Source organism: Eleutherodactylus coqui, chromosome 1 (genome assembly GCF_035609145.1).
Source record: "Eleutherodactylus coqui strain aEleCoq1 chromosome 1, aEleCoq1.hap1, whole genome shotgun sequence".
Lineage (NCBI taxonomy): Eukaryota > Metazoa > Chordata > Amphibia > Anura > Eleutherodactylidae > Eleutherodactylus > Eleutherodactylus coqui.
Window position 1 is genome coordinate 119,717,876 of NC_089837.1, and position 19,823 is coordinate 119,737,698.

General features: G+C 41.8%; 1 protein-coding gene across 6 annotated transcripts in view; it reads right to left on the minus strand.

The window, feature by feature from the left end:
• DOCK10 (dedicator of cytokinesis 10) overlaps positions 1–19,823 on the minus strand; it is a 300,069-nt gene that overhangs the window by 193,629 nt on the left and 86,617 nt on the right. Inside the window, exon 1 of one of the 6 annotated variants that reach the window (XM_066599560.1) lies at positions 6,431–6,600. The exons of the other annotated variants lie outside the window; for them this stretch is intronic. Coding sequence (XP_066455657.1) covers positions 6,431–6,562 — 132 coding nt within the window. The 5' untranslated portion in view covers positions 6,563–6,600. Of the gene's footprint in view, positions 1–6,430; positions 6,601–19,823 lie in introns of those variants that run through there. 6 annotated transcript variants of the gene reach the window in all.

Sequence of the window (19,823 nt, forward strand, 5' to 3'; positions counted from 1 at the left end):
TGAAACTGGCCAAACTGATTTAGAACTTGCCAACCAGCCCGTTGTCTATAGCAATGATTGGTAAATCACTTCTAGCTTGCTATCAGCCTGTGTTATGTGCATGCAGGGAACAAGTATGGTACCCTTCACAGATGTCCCCAACACGTCAGACCAAGATGTAATTAATGTCCTCAATAGACCATAAATATGGGAATTGGAACACTAACAAACTTTGGCATGGCAGGCTGTGCTTAGAAGCAGGGTGATCACCCCAATAGGGGCGGCCCCATGTTAGGAACCCTGGAGGGCCTAGTCTGTCCCTAGATAGAGAAGTTGTTTAATGCAGAGGTAAAGAGCCACATATATGACACAGTTCTTGGTAGAAGTGAATAAGCCACATGCAGAATAGCTACCATCAGTCTACCAAACACCGCATGAAGGACAATAACTGGCGCCCATGTAGAGGTAGGACTGGATTAAATATACTTCCATTATGACTGACTGGTCGGCTAGGGAAAACACCTTGATCAGTCTATACACCACAGGAGATGTTGTAGCGGGGTTGTGAAGAAGGGTAGATTATACATTGAACTACTGAGGGATTTACAACATATGATACCTCAGGGACTTTGTGCAGTGACAGAAAGAAGACACTCATTGACGCTAAGCGCCGAATGACAGGGAGCATGCGCCAAAGGAGGGGTCACAAGGGCTGTGGCTGATGTCTTCACATCACCTCGGCTTCAATTCCTGATTGCAGCTGGCAAGCTGCAATAGCCTATTATCATGGGTTGCAAACAGCAGACAGCATTTCAGAAAAGGATTGCCAATATCTTATTGTTATAGAAGCTCATTCCCTGTCATTAATAGGGAAATATGAAACAAATCTGCAACTGTTTAAAAAACACAGGACAAAAATATGACTGGAAGACAAAAAAAATACAAGACAATTAGATCATCAAGTCCAAAAACCACTGGGATAGTTGCGTCAGCTAAAATCCAGCGTAGTCTGCAAAAGTGGTTTGAGTCTGGCACCTTAGTTAAGCAATGAGTGTCTTACTATATAATACAAGAAACATTTCATTATAAGTCAGATTACAAACACAATTACCTCATTCTAATCACTACTACTGTATTTGAAAAGTTTATGGGGTTCTCCAGGACTAGAAAATTAATGGCCTATCCTTAGAAAAGCCTGCAACATCAGAACGGTAGAGTTCAGACCTCAAGGAGGCCCCAGTGATCAGCCAATTGAACTTGCAACCTTCAGGTTGTGAGCGAGAGCTTACACTCTGTGCCACACGAGGATCTACAATACATAGATAGATATATGAGAGATAGATAGATATGAGAGAGATATGAGATAGATAGATAGATATGAGATACACAGATAGATAGATATGAGATAGATAGATAGATATGAGATACACAGATAGATAGATATGAGATAGATAGATAGATATGAGATACACAGATAGATAGATATGAGATAGATAGACAGATAGATAGATAGATAGATAGATAGATAGATAGATAGATAGATAGATAGATAGATAGATAGATAGATAGATATATGAGAGACAGATAAATATAAGATACATAGATAGATAGATGAGATAGATAGATGAGATAGATAGATAGATAGATGAGATAGATAATGAGATAGATAGATAGATATGAGAGAGAGATAGATATGAGATAGATATGAGATAGATAGTCTATCTAGCTAATGACTATTGCTTTATTGACATTGAACGTCACTTTACCATGTGTCTTTTTTAGCAAAATGCTTGGGAATGACTCTTTTCGCTCTTGTGATTTGACTCATTTCAACTTTTGATGTATGGGAGAGCAGAGCTTCCGAACAAAGAGTGCAAGCAGACTAACCATTTTTTAAAATAGAATATCTAAACGAGTTTTTCAACTCTTAACAATTAATGACCTAACCATAGGATAGCTCATCAATAGCAGATTTGCAGGGATCAGCTACCTCATACCTCAGCTGATCAGCTGTTAGATGGGCCACCTGTCACCCTGTGGCGCAGGAAACGGATAGCTCCACAAATAGTGCTGTGGTCCCATGTAGTATTGCAGTTTCAGCTCCTATTCAAGTCAATGGGAGCTGTGTCGGCAATACCATGCTGGGCCACTGTACAATATGAGGAGCTATCTGCAATGGCTCAGCAAACAGCTAATTGTTTGGGTTCCGGCTGTTTTAACCCACCAATTAGCTATTCCTTTTTTCAGAGCTGGAAACCCCCTTCAGCAATGGCAGAGGGCTTATTAATGGTCCTATAATTTCACAACATGCTGCAAAAGCCTCCATGGAGATCTGTTAGAAATAATGCCAGTGCTGTAGATGCAGCTGTGCTGTATGAACTCATTACACATCTAGTACCGTAATAGTAACTAGTGATTTGCGGCATCTGGCATGCAGTTCTTCATTTAATCCTGGCTGTGACCATCAGGACACAGCTACATTATATAACAACTATTGACATGTACTTCTATACAACGTATTGGAAATGAATCATAATGACATGTAATGTTTCTACTGTACATCCAGTCAGTGTAAAGATGGACATTGATGACCATTAGTCAGTGACGTGTCTCCTATCTTCTTGCCTTTCATCACTTCAACAACAGGTTGGGTAACCAACATAAAAAGTAGATTTAACCCTTTCCAATCCACTGTCTGATGTCTGAAGACATTCTGATTGAAGGCTGTACAGCTCCGATGTCGGAAGACGTCCGGCAGGGTATTCGTACTGTATATTACTGGCCGCTCTGTAGTTGGGGGCCTCTCCAGCATGTCCCATACCACAGTACTGACTCTAACCAGCAGATGGCGCTATTATATAATGGCAGAAAGAGAAAGCGCCCTAGGAAACCCTGAATCCAAAATTGGATTGCAAAGGGTTAATAATGTTGTAAAATCCTGTTGCTTGCTAATGAGTATTATTAATTACCAGCAGGGCCCAGTAATTATTAGTTGTACATCCAGTGCAACCTTATAAAACATGTCATCTATCCCGCTAGTAGAGTCATCATTGTAAACTAATATTTTCTATCAGCCTTCCTCCAGATTTATGAATGACATCATACAGCTACAATGTGTCAGAATGAAACATGAAAGCTGCAAGTCATTGTTTGTGGAATGTAACAGAAATGACTAAATCCATGAAAAGCTATCAGTATGACCACAAGTCATGTTATATTATGATCAGCACTGACAAGTTTATGTGAACCACTTCATAATTCAGTATATTGTGTCTAAGCAGAACCACACATATCAAACTGGCCAGACTGCTGTTCTTAAAACCCCACAGTAGTCTATTAAATGAATGATTTTTGCTCTCTCTGTTAGCAGTGTCACCTAGCACCAGGGCAGCAGGAAGTAGATGACAATGACTGAGAGCAGTCTATGTCAAAGGCCAGTCTGGTGGCATATACAGATGATGTACTCCAGTACTAGACCTTGATTTTTGGATTGGAAACTGGGAGATTTTGAGAAAGTTTGAGACAATTTTTCAATAAAGAGACACTCAGGTAAAAACACATTTTTCCATCCAGGGATCACTACTCTGTATATCCACCAAAATAAGATACAGACAATAAGTATACAGTCAGGAGTAGTGATGAGTGAAGTTTTGTAAAGTTTGGTTCGGCCAGTTTGCAAAACATTCAGTTTGGTCCGAATTAGTTTGAACCAGTCTTATACAGGGTTTTTATGCCTCTTAGCTGGTGTTATATACACCTTTGGTCAGGGCTAGAGTTGAGCAAACCAAACCAGTAGAACCCTGTTTTGGGTAGAATTTTGTTAAAAGCTTGGATTGGGTTCTTGCTGAACCAAACTTTTAAGCTTCTAATCATCAGCAGTAACTGTGATTGGAGTTTCTGTGTCCCCCTCTGAAGAGCTTGTTTGGTAAGGTATATCACACAAGAATAAGGCTGATTGAAGAACTGGCTTTTGAAGAGAACATAAAAACAAGTAATTCCAAGGTGGTCGGAATGAGATCACATGACTCACCTGAGCAGGATGTTTCAGATAGAAAGTAAGAACTGAACCAGGTAATACTAGCCACCGTATATATATAGGGGGACTAGTTACATAATGAATGAACAAAAAGAATTCACGGAAGTGGCCTTTTAAGGCTAGCTGTACATAAAGCATAGCAAAATGATGCACCAATGATGAACCAAATATTACATGTGGTTATGTGCGATTTATTATCGGAGTGGCTTCTGTTTATAGGGGTTGTCTCATCACAAATGATCCCTTCTCCACTGATCACCTTGGGTCTGCTTCTCTTTACAAATACACATTTCTATAGAATGGCAGTTCAAGTAATAGGACATATGGATAGTGGTTGTCTCATCATCTGATCAGGTGCAATCCAAGTTTATAACAGGGTTGCTGCAAGAAATGCAAATTCCCCACAGCTGCTGTTTACAGATGCCTATAGTCTACTAGAGGTTATACACCTCAATAACACAGTCAGAGGCTGTATGTAAGCGGGGTTGAGCTTCATTTCTACATGACATCCATGCTCTAGGTTTGGATTTCTCCTGCTTGCAGAAAGAATGATTTGGACTCGAACATTAAACTACATTAGGAAACGGCACACCGTGTTCCCTGATATATACATAATGCAGCATGCATAATGCACCTAATGCAGTTACCTAATATTTTAGTCAAAGAACCTACCAAAGTGCACGTCCACCTTGTACATTAACAGAGGGGCATTTGTTAGGTGCTTTCCATTTTACATCAGGCTTCTCCTTCCTCTTTGTCCAAAATGACTTGAAATGATTTAGCTTGCCTGAGGTTCTCATGATCTGTATACACAATTGCACTGATCTTGTTGTATTACATAGTAACATAGTTCGTAAGGCTGAATGAAGACAATGTCCATCTAGTCCAGCCTGTCTATCCTCCCGTGTTGATCCAGAGGAAGGCAAAAAACCCCAAGAGCAGAAGCCAATTAGCCCTTTTGGGGAAAAAATTCCTTCCCGACTGCCTAATGGCAATCAGACTGTTCCTTGGATCAACCCCTAATAGTTCCTACCTGCCTGTATACCCGGATTACAATTAACCTAAAATTTATAACCTATAATATCCTTCCTCTCCAGAAAGACATCAAGTCCCCTTTTAAACTCCTCTATGGATTTTGCCATCACCACGTCCTCAGGCAGAGAGTTCCACAGTCTAACTGCTCTTACAGTAAAGAACCCCTTTCTATGTTGGTGATGAAACCTACTTTCCTCTAAATGTAACGGATGCCCTCTTGTTACCGTCGTAGTCCTGGGTATAAACAGATCATGGGAGAGATCCTTGTATTGTCCCCTCATGTATTTATATATGTATTGGCAGTCATATATAATATTATGGGATATGTAATAGCTATGAGTAATGTAATAGTTATAATTACAGTACGACAGTTATCTTACTGGAATCTAAGACTGATTTGACTATAAATAGATATAATAGGTTCAAACCCAGAATTCATGTAACATAGAAGCAATATGGTATATTCAATGCTGAAGAAAAATGTACTCTGTCTGTTATTAGGTAATATTTAATAAAATTGAACTTTATCAGATCCTTATTCTTTAGCGACACGTATGTAACAACCCAATAGACTAAGCCTCATTGTCTTAAGTAGCTGCAACTTGCTCAAGAATCCAAACTTCCTCCTTTACAAGAAAGACTCAAATACTGTCTTTAAAACGGAACTGATAGCCACAAAAATGTACAATCGCATGGGTTGTCTACAGCACTTTTAAAACTTTACACAAGCCCATGTAAAAAATATCTTTCCTGTCCATAGGTGTTACATGACTACCTTACATAGCAATGCTGAATAAAAATCACATGGTCTGAGCAACCATTATTATTTCCTTCAACTAAAGGAAGGTTTCATTTCATAAGTGATATCTGCAGTCTCCTTACGATAAAGTCTGGTTAGTCACACCCTGTAGCATGCAAGTAAACCATCTAGAAACGCTACTACTTTGTCTGTTTGCAGTAATGTTATATAAACACCTCTAAATAATAAGTATGTTATATACATGTAATAATATAATAATTTACTAATCCTTGTTCTGGAGGAGAAACCTGAGGAACACATGTGGGAATTCCCATTAGAACAGATTTAGTAAATAGTGATCCACTTGTGAGAAAGTCAGAACTCAACAACAGCGAATGTAGGCAACATGGGTCATTAGACATAAAATATAGAAATACACATTATCTATATGTAACATATCTAATTTACCTCTCAGTCTATCTAGGCTTTTACTAGTTATTCATACTAGTTTCACAGCATCCAAAAAAAGTTTAATACAAATCTCTGGTTGTTTAGAAGTCGAACACATAGATTATATCTGCAGTTCTTGCTAAATCAAAAAGTAGAGAAGATGAAGAAAAGTAGTAAGTTCCATCACCTACATAGCTCATTCTTGGAAGCCTGCTTAGATTGCCTCTTCTCACGGTTTTCCGCTTCTTCCATGCTTCTGGGCAAGGCTCTCTCCTGAACACTTTCCCCTTCAAGCTCATTGTATTGAAGAACACAGTCTCCATAGACGGGACATATGTGAAGCCCTGAGCCTTTCTTAGAGCTATGAAGCACACAATGCTAAGTAACTCAGTGGTGAAAGGGAAGTATAATCATAGTGAAAGGAAGGCGCACTGCTCACACCTTCCACCAAGACCAAAGTTTTACATTTACAGAAATAGACATAACATAGCAACCATATAGTCATTAGTAACAAGTATCTGCTGAGGAAATATATAATTAGCACCTACGTCCAGTATTTGCCTCCTTCCAAAGATCTACTATTATTGTATATGTCCCAAAAAATGGGACTTTCGTATTATGCTTTGTACACCAGATTTCTGAGGTACAAAAGTCGTAATATTGTCATGCATGACAAAATTGCAACATTTAAAAGTTTTACGCCAGACACTGTCACTTTTTCAGAAAGTGGACAAGGCCTAGTGTTAGGGGCGAGGCTACGTAGGCTGACAGATTTACTATAAGTTGTCAGAAACTGGCATAAATTATAGCTGAAACCTATGATAGCTCATAGCTGGGGTAGGTTTTAGTTTGACACAGGGAGGTGCTGCCAGACATGACAAATACACTCACTGAGTAAAAAAATAATGCACCAAGAAGGAGTTGTTGGAATTAAAGAAACGTTATATGCATGAATGTTATGATGATATATGTAAGGGATTACAATATTAGAGCAAAAGGACAAGTTTATTGAGGAAAACTGCACAATTCGAAGAAGGCTTTAGTCCCCGTTTGGGCCACCTCTAGACTGGATACATTATGAGATACGCCTGGCCATGGAGGCATACAGGTTCCGTATGTTACCCTTCAGCACTTGCCCACAGATGTTGCAACTAGGCCTCTAGGTCCTGCACACTCAAAGCTGGCATCCCAGCTGGCCCCCTTGAATGCTCAACTGGTGTCAATTTTTTGACAGGGGCAAGCCAAGGATGTGTGGCAAGCTGACAGACATTCCTGAGAAACCTTTGCTGTGTGTGCGGGCGAGCACTATTTTGCTGAAAAAATGCCTATTTGAAGTCCTGCCATGAGAAGCAAAGCGTATGGCTGCAGTATTGCACATAGCACTGAGCTTTTAATCACGTTGATCCCTCAATCACTACTAGGAGTGACCGACTGTCATATACAATGGCTCCGTAGATCATCACATCAACAGTTGGGGCAGTGTGTCACTTCACAGCAAAGGCAAAATTGATGCGTTTACCACAAGGCTTCCATACTCGAACATGACTGTTGGTAGGTCCCAAACAATTGTCGCTAAAGACGATACGATTCCAGCAAGTAGCAGTCCAGTTATTACACTACTGCAAACGAAGGCAACAGTGGTGGGGAGTTAACGTCAGGACAAGTAATGGGCACCATGACATCAAATCTTCTTCTGCTAAGCACTTAGAAACAGTTTGAGCAGACATAGGGTTCTGTAAGGAAGGGGACACCTCTGTTTGGATGGTGGACAACAAAACTCTTGGATCTGCTCATGCTTGCTGGCAGATCAAACAATACTCTACTGGTGGTCTGTCTGGGCCATCTTGAGCCTGTTTGCCATTTTTTGGCAGAACAATTACTTGCTGTTGTTTGAACCTGTGCATTATATTCATTATCAGGGTATTCCTTTGCTCTGTTGTTCTATTTGGAAATATATGCCTAGATTAGCTACTGGAAGTTACTGTTTCTCTTGTCAATAGAGTGCACGTGTAGTCTGACACTGTAACCACTGATGGGATAGTGCCACCATGTACGGGACACATCCTACGTAATGAAGAAATGGTAAAAACCATATCGCAATTTTATCATAACTTTCTAGAAGGAATAATAGAGGCTCAACACAGAGTTCTAAGAAAAACACACGCTAAGATGTAACACACATGTAAGGAGAATTGACAGCTCCCCTTTAACAAGTATTGCATCAGAAGGTTGTCAGTCCTTTGTCCAATAGACCATCAGGAACTAGCCATATGGGCAGCACATAGTTGGTGCCAGTAGTCTCATAATGCACAAGCTTTTTAGAAAGTCACTGCTGTTAATGCACACAGCGGAAGATATTAATGAAATGAAAAGACTTTACCAGTTACATGTAAGTATAGCTTCAATGGGTTGTTTGGGATTTAACTATTGATGGCTGATCCTTAGCATAGACTAAGTTCAGATCAGCTACCAGAAACTCTGCTGATCAGCTGACTGATGAGTCTGTGTCTGCCCTTATGGGTTTGGTAGTTGCTGTGCCTGGTACTGCAGCTCACTGTTCTGTAGCTCAGTCCCATTCAAGTGTTGGATGTCAGGAAATAGAAACATTCTTGTTTACAGCCAGAGGTTGCAGATCTGTAAATATTAATACTTCTCACAGAGGTTGCTACAAATGTATCCATTTTATGCAATCTTTGTGCTAAATACATCAGCAATTACAATGTATAATTTTAGAAGGAATGTATTGGCCCACAGTTGAGGCCATTTAGCATACAGATGATTGGTAAGACTAGATAAAATTGTAGCAAACTCTAAATTATTAAACATGTATGGGACATTTCATACAGAATAGAATTAGTCCGCTCGGACATTTCTGCATCACAATGTTATCCCTATAGGTTTTTGCATTCTGCATCTGTTAAAATCTGAGCATCTTTCCTTTAAAACCATAAAATATTCAATTCCGCAACAGAAAAGCTTTCTGCTGCGGAATTAAGGATGTCTTGTGGAATTGTTGCTGTGGATTTCTAACAAACAGAAGATATAATTCCGCAATTAAAGTCTACGTACAAAATACAAGAAGTTTCACAAGACGTTCAACAGAAAGCATTCCACAGTTAAAAATGCAACAAAATCTGCACTCATTGACAAAATCGGCATCTGCGCTGCATCCTGTGAAGAATTCTGACCCGTGTGAAAGGTCCCTAAGTGTGCCTTAACACATGATGCATGTGCTGTGGGCTTTCTGCAGCAGAAAACCTACAGCAAATACACCGCAAATCCGCAATGGCCAAACCCGCACCTAAGGCCGGCTGCACACAGACGGATTAGCATTGCGGAATTTGGAGCTGCCATCCCGCTCTGGATTCCGCAGCAAATACTGTCCATAACATGCTACGGAAAAGCGCTTTATCCTGCACATGAGCGGAAATCAATTGCAATTTTCTGCTCGTGGAGGAAAAATCACAGCATGTTGTATTTTTGTGCAGGCTCCGCATGGACAGCTTCCAATGAAGTGAATGGAAGCTGTCGGACCCGCGGCCCAACCGAATCGCGGATTCCAAAAAGCAGGGGTTTAAAAAAAAAATTAAATCTGTACTGCGCATGTCTGACGGCGAGCCATGCGGACCATCCGCAGTACAGAATAGAGGAATAAATGACAGGTACGGTTGGTACAGGTTGGATTCCACTGTGAGCTCCCGCATGCGGAATCTGACCCGGTCGTGTGCAGTCGGCCTTAATGGTTTGGATTTTGCAGCAGATTTTAATTCTTGGATTTCAATCACTATTTGCTTCATTAAAAAAACCCAAAAAGAACAGAAACATAACAGAATGGAAGCAAACTGAAAACGTTCCAGTTTTTTGAAAACCCATTGAAATCAATGGCCAAAAAATAGTAATGTTTAATCCTTTTTCTGCTGTAAAAATGGAACAGATGGAATTAAGACGGAAAACCCTGACACTGCCTGATTAATTACTTTAGTTGTTCTTTTCTCTCGAATTATCTATCCAGTTATTTTTTAGTAAGGGCTTCTTCAGACGGCCGTATTTACACAGGCATTTCACCATGTTAGAACAATCGCACATAAAACGCGAACATGCGAAGCATTGGGTTTCAATGGATTTATTCAGATGAACATTTTTTGCCGCAGGAGTGAAAATAGGCCAATTTTCAGTCATCTTTTTTATACTGCCCGTGAAAAGATAGGTCTTGCCCTATCTTTAGCTGAAATACGCAGCCAGCTCCCATGGACTTATATGGAAGCTGAAAAAAACGGAGGGCTCGCCCTGATTAGGGATTTAATTGCCATTCTAATCCACGGGAATGGTGTTACATGCAAGCAGGTGAACAGACATTTAAATCGCCAAAAGAAACCGATTGATCAGCTAGCACGGACGTATCAGCCTGCTTCTTGCTCTCTCCTCCCTTCATTTTATTGTGAATATACCATCCTTACACACGAACATATTACACATACGCTCGTGTGAAGGAGGCCTAAGGGTGAATTCACATCTGTGTTTAGTGTTTCTATCTCTGCTCAGTTTTTGGAGGAGAGAAACGGATGTAAAATTGAAATAAACTGATCAGTTTTTCTCCCCATTGATCTCAGTGGGTTTTCAAAAAAAACAAAAAACGGTATGCTTTTATTTTACGACACCTCCATTGTGCTTCAGTTTTTTTTGCACTGGAACAAATAACACAGTTTGCTGCATTATTATTTGTTTCCGTAAAAAACTGAAGCAAAATGGAAGCATTTCATTTTTTTTTAAAACACACTGAAATTAATGGGGAGAAAAATTGATCTGTTTCTCTCTTACAAAAACTGAGCAGAGAAATGGAAATCCTGAACTGAGCCCTAAAGCAGGTGTGAATCCACCCTTACCTGTATATTGTACACACAAAAAAAAATCAAGCACTTAGAAGTTGTCCTTTTGCTGCAAAACTCAGCATCCACAAGGGTTGGAATATTCTGCGACAGCATTGTGGAATATGCTGTCCCTGACTTCCACAGCAAACTCTGCACTGCTAACTGAGGAGTATGGTGCAGAATTGCTGCCTGGATTTTGCTATTTTCAATTCTACACCACAATTCGGATGTTAGCAGTGCAGCTTTTGGTATGTAGTGACCTCTTTTTCCACTTGTGTGGAGGTTGTTGACCACTAGATGCCTCTATGATGCAAGCAAAGAGATTTTGATCAGTCAAAAGAGTTTTAAATGGGGCATTTGGAATGTGAGAAGCTGGATGGTCATATCTAAGAATTGCCTGCCACCTGGGCCGTTCTAACCAGACTGTTAGGAGGTGCTTGGACCAGTGGATCCCAGAGGGCACACACACAGGGCAACCAGCCTCAGGATGCTCTTAATAGACCACTAGTAGAGAAGATTGTCTTATCCTCTGACAAGCACGAGCAGCTCCAACTGTTTCATTGTCCGCCGCCATCCAGAGACAGGTGGCACCATCATTACAGTCTCCGGTGTCTGTCAGAACCACTTCTAGGCACTTGGCTGAAGGACATTTGTTCTCCAGGTGCTCATTACATGTACAATCTTTGACACCCACCTACTGTCACCTCCATTTGCAGTGCTGTCAGGAATGGCAAATTGGACTGCTTCATAGTGGAACTGGTTGTTTTCAGCGATGAAACAAATTTAGTTTGGGCACTTACGACAGCTTCTGGAGACCAAGGGGTGAGCGCCTCAATCCTGCCTTTGCTGTGGTAATGGTCTGGAGGCCATCGCATATGACAGTGGGTCTCCCCTAAGGTCTCTCTCACACAGGCACTTTTTATCGCAGTATAACACTCCTATTGAAATTAACGGGGCCTCGCAGACATGCGTTCGATAGCGGCACTTGATTTTTTCCAGCGCAATGATTTTCAAGCGCTGTCTGTTCTATCTTTGGTTGTTTAGCACACCTCCTTACCTATCACAATGATGCGGTGTGCTAAAACATGCTGTCAGCCGCAGGGAGCTGCGGCTGAAACAAAGTAAAATCGAGGTGCTTTGCTGCTTCTTTGTGTGAGAGAGGCCTAATAGTGGTACGAGGGACAATGACAGCTCAGCGATATGTTCAGGACATCCTGTAGCCACGTGTTCCTCTCATGGTACTAGAGCCTCAATGCCCACCTGTACCACATCTTGTATCCAAGCAAGAGGCGGCCCAACAGGGTACTAGAGCCTCCATGCCCACCTGTATCACATCTTACATCCAAGCTAGAGGTGGTACAACAGGGTACTAGAGCCTCCATGCCCACCTGTATACATCTTGTATCCAAGCTAGAGGCGGTACAACAGGGTACTAGAGCCTCCATGCCCACCCGTATCACATCCTGCATCCAAGCTAGAGGTGGTACAACAAAGTACTAGAGCCTCCATGCCCAATCATATCACATCTTGTATCCAAGCTAGAGGTAGTACAACAGGGTACTAGCGCCTCCATGCCCGCCCGTATCGGCTGCTCTGATATTGTAATCACTTACTTATATCAGCGTTACAATCACACAGAGAAAGTTTCATTTGATTTCAACAACTCCTTCTAGATGCTTTTTTTTTGACAATGAGTGTATATCTCTTTTTCCTTGCCATTTTCCAAGCCTTTACACGAACTGTAACTTCCACAGACTCCTGAATAATAAATCTGTCTACGGCCCTTATTTACAAGAGCGTTTTTACGCATCTATATAGCCATGATATTGCAACCATGTGAAGCATTGGAATTCTAATGCATTCATTCACGAGCGATTTTCAGTCACCGATTCTTCATACTGCATCAAAAGATATGTCTTCTTGACCTATCTTTTGACGAAACATGCTGGAGGCTCCCATAGACTCATATGGGAGCTGAAACAAAACAGAGGGGGAGGGAGTTTACCTGCGTCCAACACTGGGAAAAGACGATAGCTGTCTTTATGTAAGAATTCCGAGGACTTCTGCCGATCTAGGGGTCTCCGCGCTGCAGCGTATTTTTCACGCCCGAGTTTCGAGGAGAACATTGAAGGGGCAAATTAAAAACAAACATTCACTGAAGACGGCCATATACTTACTAACACAGGAGGGCAAACATGTGCACCAACCTCAATATGGAGGCAGCCAAAACTGCCTCCTGTGTTAGTAAGTATATGGCCGTCTTCAGTAAAAGCACGGGTCAGGTTCATGCCCAAAACAGGGTTCTACTGATTTGGTTCGCTCAAAACTACTCAACAACAAAAAGGAGAGTAATCGATTGGAGAGCTACCCCAAGGAGACTGTAATGGGGTTATGAATTTTTCCCATATCTCTAAGGTGCCCCATTACTATTGTGTGTCTGTCTCACCGGTAGGTACGCCACTAGGAACAAATCAACACAGTCAGTGAGTTATCATACTATTTTCTGTGTAAAGCAGAATAAATGTACTTGTAATTCAATTGTCAAATCTTATAAATATGCTTGCAGTGTTACTACACAGGAAGTCTGCTCTAATTCTCCGCTTCCTGTTGACTAATTGATGAAAGGCATATAAATAGGATACATCAATGAATATAATGAGGCACATAACTGTAGCAAACCTCTAGCTCTGCACATGACTAGTATTCCAGTATAAGGCTGGAACTATATATACAGCTTTGTGTTCATTTTTTATGCAGTTTTTTCTGTTAAAGGGAACCTATCAACTTGAATAAGCCGGCCAAACTGCAGGCATGATGCTATAGAGCAGGAGGAGCTGAGCAGATTTATATATGGTTTTATGAGGAAATAGTCAGTAGGACTTGTTAGTCATTCATTTACATCTCTGTTCTTAGAGGTCCAGTGGGCGGTCCTATCAGTGATTGACAGCTAGCTCTATCTACACACATATACAAGGAAGACTGTTGTCACTGATAGCTCCGCCCACTGGACCTCTAAGATATGAATCAACAAAACACACGAGTTATACGGAACTTTTGGATCACAGAACTATATATTAATCTGCTCAGCTGCTCCTAATCCATAACATGATGCCCGCAATTTGGACAGCATATTCAAGCTGACAAGTTCCGCTAAAGTACAGGAGTGGATGCAAAAAAAAAAATCCTTAATATTTCTGTTTTTCTGGATCCATTTCTGGATTAGGCTCAAAATACTTTATTTGCATTTCCGATGCCATTTTTACAGTACTTTTTTCTGTGTGTTTGCATTGTTAGTTGGTGGTCTTCTTGCTATTTGGTGGTTAGTGGTGCTTTTATTAAGGGCAGTATAAGGAAAAGTCAGCTCTCTGAAGAACACACACCAACTGCAATCAAGGGTTCAGTGCACGGTTAAAGCTGGAGAGCAATAGATCTAAGGAATGAAAGTCAGAGAAACAGTCCAGCAACATGTGTCTCCTTGATCTGAAATCAATAGCTTCATTAATTGTAACGCCTCATGTCATTTACTTGATAACAACCAATATTTCCAGTGTGCAGTATGTGGGAAGCACCACTTGCACTCTTAAGACCAAAACAAGATGTCACTTGTCAGATACGGTTAGTCCACAAGTAACTAATACATCAATGATGTCACAACTTTTTTCTTAGATATAGGGAAGTGTAAAGGCATTGAAAAAGTACACCGACCCAGTAGAGACTGTGACTATAAAGGAGAAGTTTTGAACCGCAAGGCAATGTGAATCATTACATTGCAATGCAGAATTCCGAAGTCACCTGATCTTAGACAAGATATAACTCTACTATTAGGGTGACTACCCACTACAGTTTTTTTTTCTGCAGGGGTCTATGGGACTTGTAATGTTAAAATCGCGATCGCACAAAATCGCAATTTACCGCGAAATCGCGATTTTAACATTACAAGTCCCATAGATGCCTGCAGAAAAAAAAATGCTGCGAATTTCGCAGGGAAAAAAAAACTGTAGTGGGTAGTCACCCTAAAAGGGGTATTCTGGTGATTCAAAGTGAATGTTATACGCTTCATAAGGCGATAACATGTAAATTTGCAATATAATGTTAGAACTTGCTTTACAAAGCTGCAGAGATAGCTCTCCCCCATCTTACTTCTCCATTGGTATCCAATACTTATGACCTGTAGCAGAGGTGTAACTTGAAGCTCCCAGGCCCCGATGCAAAACTTGTAACAGGGCCCCCAACTATAATGCTTTATTCATAGTACTGGGTTCCCTATATGGAGAAGAGAGGCCTTATGGGCCCCCTAAGGCTCCTGGGCCCAGGTGCAACCGCATCCCCTGCATCCTCTATAGTTACAACCCTGACCTGTAGGTTCCGCTGTTTTACTGAACAGACATGCTCAGTGCCTTCACATTCTGTAATACCAACAGAATTTTTAAAGTGGTGAATGCCAACTCATCAGTAACTGGCAGTGGGAGATGCATTTTATCCACTCCCCAGCTGCCATTTTTAATGTAGAAATTGTATGCTAGCCAGATGCGCAGGTAGGCAAAAAGGGTACTGGAGTTCAGTTTGATGATTTAGATGGACGCTTGGAATTATCTCAATAGGTAGAAACTTTAGAGAAATGTTGAAAATTTGCATAGTCTCCAGAGTTAAGAGGCATTTAGACACAAAGATAATCACTCAAAAGATGGCTTTTGCATAAAACTACTACTTGGTACTAATGCCTATTAGTACCAATTAGTAGTGTGTGAGCAGCCACGAGCTATATTCAGAGAACAGACCACCCACTGTTCGCCGGATACATTCCCTTTGTTGTGCCATGGGGCTGACAGCTGAAACAAACTAATCAGCTGTAATCAGCGCTCCCCGGGCAGAACACAGCGTGCGGTCTGTCTTGTCAGCTGTTCTGCTGTATGATGGATTTCTTGCCGAACTGAGGTCCATCGTTCGGCAGAAAAGTGAAAGATGGGCACATTTACACGCAATGATTATCGCTCAAAAGATGGCTTTTGAGTGAATTTTGAGCGATAATCGTTGCGTCTAAATGGGCCTTTACCCCTTTAAGTGATGACTTGATGAACTAGATACTATTATTTTCTATTCAGGTTGTATTATCTACATCATTGTTCTCTTTCAGTACTTAGGATTTGTATGAAATCAATGTCCTCCTCTGGAATTGGTGGTTTTAATCATGTGATTTTAATACTTTGTGCATAGAAAGTTCCAGTTCATTCAGATGTAGGCAATGAGTAAAGATACAAGCAATATACCTGACATGCAGTGTGTATCGTGTGCTTTTAATGTGAAGGAATAAAAGTCAAGTTTTATATCGCTAGAGGGTTCATGTTGCTGGATTGTTTCTCCAACTTCCTTGGATTCGTGTTATCAAAATGTAGCATGTTGTTTTTTTCTGGCATATCTCTTCGTAGACTTTCTACAGAATCACAAAAAAACCCAAGAAGAAAGCCAAAATGTCAGAAAATAAAAAGTGCAGCCAAAAATGTATATAAAAACCATTAAAGGAGTGTGAAATTGATGGTGTTCCTTAAAGGTGTTTAAAAAAAATGGATGTGTAAATGAGGTCTAACAATGGCATGCATACAAAACACATGAACACTGAGGACAAGAAGACACATTGTGCCTAGGTAAAGCATTGATATACAAGAATGTGTCAGTGAAGTGAGGCTAAAACAGGGCTTATTTACCAATATTATCTAAAACTTAGGCCGGTCTCACACTGACTGGTAGGATTCCGCATGCAGGAGCCTACAGCGGAATCCGTCCCTAACTGGCTGGAGACTCCACGTACTCCATGTACAGTAGAGATTTTATTTTTAAATATTCATACTTCCCGCGCTGTCGCTAGGCGATGATGCGGGTTCCCGCGGCCTATCTCCAATGTCAATGGCGGATGGGCCATGCGTTGGATGGCTTCTATTGACTTCAATGGAAGCCGTCTGTGGGAAATTCGGTCAAAAATAGACCATGCTGCGATTTTATTCTGCGAGCAGAAATCGTAATCACTATCCGCTTGTGTGAGCTGAGATGTGAATGTTCTATTCTTTGAATGGATGCAGAATACCATGGATCTTCTGCGTGATTGACGATCGCGGATTCCGCAGTTCAAATCCGGTTACGTGCAGCCGGCCTTTAACTAGGTAGTCTTAAAATGCTCCAGTTTATCAATGAATCATGAATCTGTCACATTTTAAGATTGTTTAGATAATCAATTAGTTGGCTTAGTTTATGCCAAGAATTGTGCCAATTCATGACAATTTGGCACAACTTAGACTATGCCCCTTTTTGGACAAGTCAAAAAAAACTGTCTGAAAAATTGACTGAAGGCATATGATAAATGTAGCGCAAGCATGTAAGACAGTTTGCTATCATACTTTGAATAGTAAATAGGACGCTTTGCGTTCAGCCTTTATATTTGCCAAACATATTATCACACTGTGGCTGGTGCATGGTTGTGCAGCCAGGGTGGTGTCATGGCGTTAACCCCAGCCCATGTGATGCGCCATGTTGGCATGTCTTCATTTTCTGTCAGCATGGAGTTAGCTACTCCTTGCTGTTATGTGGTTAAGAGACTGACTAGCTGAATATCCATCTACGTCAGCCAATCAGTATTGTTTGGTTATATAAACCAGTTCTTCTGAACAGAAGGTGCTGGTTATACTCTCAGTCTGAAGGTGTTTGCGGTCTTGTCTGCGGCTCCTTGGGTTGGAACTGCGTTTCAGTTAGGCCGCCTGCACATGAACAGGGTCAGTTGTGCATGTAGGAGCCTGCAGCGGAATCCGTCTCGGGTCACAGCCAGCGACCTCCCGTACCTTCTTTTTCTGTACTGTGGATGATCGCAGACACTCGCCATCGGTTGTGAGCAGTACAGGTTTTTTTTTTTAAACATTTGTTTTTCCCTCGTCAATTGTGGATGGGCTGTGGGTCGCATGGTTCCCATTGACTTCAATGGAAACCGCCCGTGCTCATCTGAGCGGACATGCGAATGTTCTATTTTTTCAACGGGTGCGGAATACCACGGATCGTCCACGTGGGTGACAATTGTGGAGTCCGCAATTCAAATCCGGTCGTGTGCAGGTGGCCTTAAGATAAGTCTGCTTTTGTTCTACTTATTTATATGCGGAGTTTGTACATGTTATTCCCTGCACCAGTGGTTGTGTATAGTTTGCCAGTATTCCCTTTCACCATCTAGGGAAAAATCAGTGTCGCTCTAGGTCCTTGATATGGAGTTGCCCTCATCAGGGTCATTGACCCACCTCTAGGCAGGGCCTTCTCATAACTAGTAGAGATGAGCGAGCACCAAAATGCTCGGGTGCTCGTTACTCGAGACGAACTTTTCGCGATGCTCGAGGGTTCGTTTCGAATAACGAACCCCATTGAAGTCAATGGGCGACCCGAGCATTTTTGTATATCGCCGATGCTTGCTAAGGTTTTCATTTGTGAAAATCTGGGCAATTCAAGAAAGTGATGGGAACGACACAGCAACGGATAGGGCAGGCGAGGGGCTACATGTTGGGCTGCATCTCAAGTTCACAGGTCCCACTATTAAGCCACAATAGCGGCAAGAGTGCCCCCCCCCCAACAACTTTTACATCTGAAAAGCCCTCATTAGCAATGCATACCACACTACCTCCAACAAAGCACAATCACTGCCTGCATGACACTCCGCTGCCACTTCTCCTGTGTTACATGCTGCCCAAACCCCCCCCCACGACCCAGTGTCCACAGCGCACACCAAACTGTCCCTGCCCAGCCTTCAGCTGCCCTCATGCCACGCCACCCTCATGTCTATTTATAAGTGCGTCTGCCAGAGGAAAAGCAGGCACACACTGCAGAGGGTTGGCACGGCTAGGCAGCGACCCTCTTTAAAAGAGGCGGGGCGATAGTCCACAATGCTGTACAGAAGCAATGAGAAATGCAATCCTGTGCCACCTCCATCTGGAGCTGCAAACGTGGGCATAGCAATGGGGAACCTATGTGCCACACACTATTCATTCTGTCAAGGTGTCTGCATGCACCAGTCAGACCGTGGCTTTTTATAAATAGTCACAGGCAGGTACAACTCCGCAATGGGAATTCCGTGTGTACCCACAGCATGGGTGGCTCCCTGGAACCCACCGGCTGTAGATTAATATATCCCATTGCATTGCCCATCACAGCTGAGGTAAGAATGTCAGGTTTAATGCAGGTGGTCTTCGGCCCACACTGCATGCCCCAGTCAGACCGGGGTTCTTTAGAAGTGGACAGATGCATTTACAACTCCCTGTGGACCCACAGCATGGGTGGGTGCCAGGAAGCCACCGGCGGTACATAAATATATCCCATTGCAGTGCCCAACACAGCTGATGTAACATCAGCTTTAATGCAGCTGGGCAAAAAATTAATTGGATTACACTGTAGGCGATGGCCCACAAAAATTGGTGTACCAACAGTACTAATGTACCTGAGAAAAATTGCCCATGCCCAACCGAGAGGGCAGGTGAAACCCATTAATCGCTTTGGTTAATGTGGCTTAATTGGTAACTAGGCCTGGAGGCAGCCCAGTTAAAATAAAAATTGGTTGAGGTGAAAGTTTTAACGCTTTAATGAGCATTGAAACGTCTAAAAATTGTTTATAAAAATTATATGACTGAGCCTTGTGGGCCTAAGAAAAATTCCCCGTTCGGCGTGATTATGTGAGGTTTCAGGAGGAGGAGCAGGC